General features: G+C 39.9%; 1 protein-coding gene across 1 annotated transcript; it reads left to right on the forward strand.

Moving 5' to 3' along the window:
• The first annotated feature begins 250 nt into the window (after positions 1–250).
• Positions 251–3,175, forward strand: LOC147404011 (putative disease resistance protein At4g19050). The gene has a single exon (XM_086437632.1). It carries the CDS (start codon positions 251–253, stop codon positions 3,173–3,175), a length of 2,925 nt encoding a protein of 974 aa, XP_086293758.1.
• The last annotated feature ends 276 nt before the right edge of the window (positions 3,176–3,451 follow it).

Genomic DNA, 3,451 nt, shown 5'->3' on the forward strand with positions numbered 1-3,451 from the left:
TATATGGTCATGTGCCCTTACCACGCCAGTTGATACCAACACCGCGTGCATCCATCACGACTCATAAAAAATATATATTTATTATTTTGGAGTATAGTAAACATATTCATATTCTAAGATACCAACTCGGTTTACTACAGAGCAATTCAAAGTCAAAGCTGAACTCTTTGAGTCGGTTTACAATATCGATTCGGCCACTAAAGGAACTTTGAAATTGTTTGAAAATGAGGAAACTGGAATTATTTCGATAATGGGATGGAAAGAAATAGGATTGGGCAGAGTGAGGATTGCCAAATGCATTGTGAAGAGGGTGATGGATCATTCATTATTCGACATTGTGATATGGATTTCATTGCCTCAGGATGATTGGAGCTCGATCAGAAAAATCCAAATGGTAATCACTGAGCAATTGGGATTAAATCAATCACTTCCAAATGCGCGGTGGGATGAGAAGTTTGTTGCAAAAAATATATATGCTTCCTTATTGAATAAAAAGTTCTTGTTGGTATTGGAGGATCCTCCATCGACAGGCTTCAATTTTTCGTTGGTTGGTGTTCCACCTCCCAGCATAGGTAGTGCAAGCAAGTTCTTAATCACGACTACATCAGACGATCTTAACAAAGTGATGCAGACTGATAAGGTAATCCAGTTGGTACTTTACAATTTTTCTGATTTCTTTGAGTTGTTCAAGGAAGAGTGCTTAGACGTGGTTGATTCTCCAAGGTTTCATGGCCATGTTACTCAGGATTCCGTCCTAGATTGTCTCACAATATGTATGTTTTTGTTTGGTGAGCGTGGAGGTTCGAATGTTGATTTGATTTATTGTTGGTTGGGAGAGGGATTAATTAACAATCACTTGGACGACATAGTTGAGGAGTGGAAGATTGGGCAGGACTTATTAACAGAGTTCACAAGACGGGGCTTGCTAACATCATCATCTTATGAAGAAGAAAATCAGCTGACATATTATGTGATAAACAGTCATGTACGAGATTGGGCATTACGTCGTCGCAGTGATGAGCAACATATAACGCCACCATTTCGAAAGTTTGGTTCTCGCACTATTTTCTTCGGGGATGGAGATCTGAAGTTGGAAGATGAACAACTGAACTGGATTTCCTTGGCCAAGAATGACTTAAAGGAGATCCATCATTCACCGAGATGCCCCAAAGTCTCAATGATCTTGTTTCCACTTTGTGCCCAACTGGCCTTCCTCCAAAATGATTTATTTAGTGAAATGGAGGGCCTTCGAGTGTTAAACCTCTCAGGTACATCTATCTCATCTTTGCCTACCTCCCTCGCCCGCTTGACCCAAAACCTCCGAGTATTGAACTTACGAAATTGCCGCAACCTTAAGGATTTTCCTCATCCCATTCAAGATTTAGAGAATCTCGAAGTACTTGATCTTTCAGGTACTTCACTTGCTTTTGATGACCAACAATCATCTTCCTCAGCCTTCTCCCTTGAGCGCATGCGTAGAATTCGACTCCTCAATCTTTCTAACAATCCCCATCTCTCCTCACTCCCATCATCCTTTTTTTCAAACTTGAGCACTCTCCAACAACTCGACCTCTCCAATGCTTGTTCCTTGCTAACCCTTCCCTCTTCCCTCTCCCACTGTATCAACCTCAGGTCTCTCATACTAAGAGGTTGTTCTAGTTTGAAGGTTGTGGTTTGTCACCTACCTTTATTACGGGCACTCGAATCACTCGACTTATCAGGTTGCAAGGTCATAGAAGACATCTCTTCCTTTGGGCAATTTAATCTTCCAAGTCTTCAATTCCTCAACCTTTCTGGAATCACAACCCGGATAATTAAACTTTCGTTAAGAGGTTATCGAAAGTTGAAGACGATAGAGTTGGAAGGTGTCACGAGCATTGAGGAACTTGATCTTTCGGGTACGAATATCAAACGGTTCCCCCACGAAGTCTGCTATTGGGGAACATCTTTGAAACGTTTGTATCTTCTAGGTACAGATAACCTAAGAGAAATCAATTGGGGAAAAATCAAACTAGTACCAGAAGAGTTTCTTATCTGGGATCAGTGCAGCATTGATTCTTATAATAATTCAGCAATTGAGTCCCCAAAGAAACTTGGTGGAGCTTTCATATCAGTAAGTAGCACTGAAATTTTTTCCCCTCCCAAAATGTTTGAAGGAAGCACTGTTCCCTATATTGAAACGTATGACATCTTCCGTCTCTTGCCACGATTCCATGTCAGCATCTGTCCTTGTTCTGAACAAGGAACAAGCAAGGGGGGCAATGTTGTTTCTTTCCAAAGGGAACAATTCTTGTACAAAGATATTTATTCCAAGTCCTCTTTCTCCTCCTCTTTTCGTTCCTCCACGCTCACCCCTACCAAACATTTTTCTCATTTTGTTGGTACAAACAGACAAGGAGGGCATTTGGAGATTAATGGTCAGAATAATATTTTTCCCAGACATCTTGATGGTGTTTCCAATTGGACACGGTTTTTTTCTCTATTCAACAACAGATTTGGTGAAGCACTTTCAGATTTTAATACAAACAAATTGGAAGAATGTTGGATTGAAAGATGCCATGAAATGAAGACTATTTTTGATTCAAGCATAATAAACCCTGACGGCAGCGTTCTGTATTTACGAAATATTTGGGTATCTAATCTTGCAAAGGTAACCACCATACATAGGGGAGGTTCATCATGGCTCTGGAAGGAATTTTATAGTCTAAAACATATACGTTTGGAGTACTGTCCAAAGCTCTTGAGCGTCTTTTCCCAAGGTCATGATGGGATTTACCCTTTGGGAAGGCTAGAATCGTTGGAAATAAGATTTTGTGCTAGATTTGAGGAGGTGATGGAAAATGATACAAAATTGAAGGATCCTGATAAAGGAGAAATAATCGAAGGTGTATCTTCCCCATTCCCGCGGTTGCATACTTTGTGTCTTTGGGAGCTTTCGAAACTAAAGAGTATCGTTGGTCCTAATATGTACTTGCCAGAATTGAAGAAGCTTAAAGTGAGAGGGTGTCCCAAGTTGCATAAACTCCCTCTTCGTCTCGTCGATCTTGGAAAAACTGATGAAAAAATATGTATCCAGGGGGAGGTGGAGTGGTGGAACCGCCTTCAAGATGACCAAGGTATAAAGAACCACATCAACTTTCTTGGATTTACACCTCACAACAAATATGCATGCTGACCCAAACAAGCAAAGTCATTCTCTTCTCTTTCTCAATTCTAGTCTATCAATGTACTTTGTGTAAATAATGGAAAATTCTAGTCTCAATTCTCAAACAACTTTGGTGCACATATACAATTTAGATGAGATGATATTCCTAGGGATTCCCATGGAAACTTGCAATCATCTCTTGGGAACTTGTGTTTTTACACCATCTCAACTGTACATTAATTGATATCCTCGTTTGAGAATTGAAACATAGTTTCTTCATTATTTGTCAATAATTACTATTAATGT

Source organism: Akebia trifoliata, chromosome 4, assembly GCF_017979445.1.
Source record: "Akebia trifoliata isolate Shusen 1 chromosome 4, ASM1797944v1, whole genome shotgun sequence".
NCBI classification, from domain to species: Eukaryota; Viridiplantae; Streptophyta; class Magnoliopsida; order Ranunculales; family Lardizabalaceae; genus Akebia; species Akebia trifoliata.

Coding starts and splice junctions, on each gene's coding strand:
- LOC147404011 (XM_086437632.1), top strand. CDS start 251: ATGGGATGGAAAGAAATAGGATTGGGCAGAGTGAGGATTGCCAAATGC.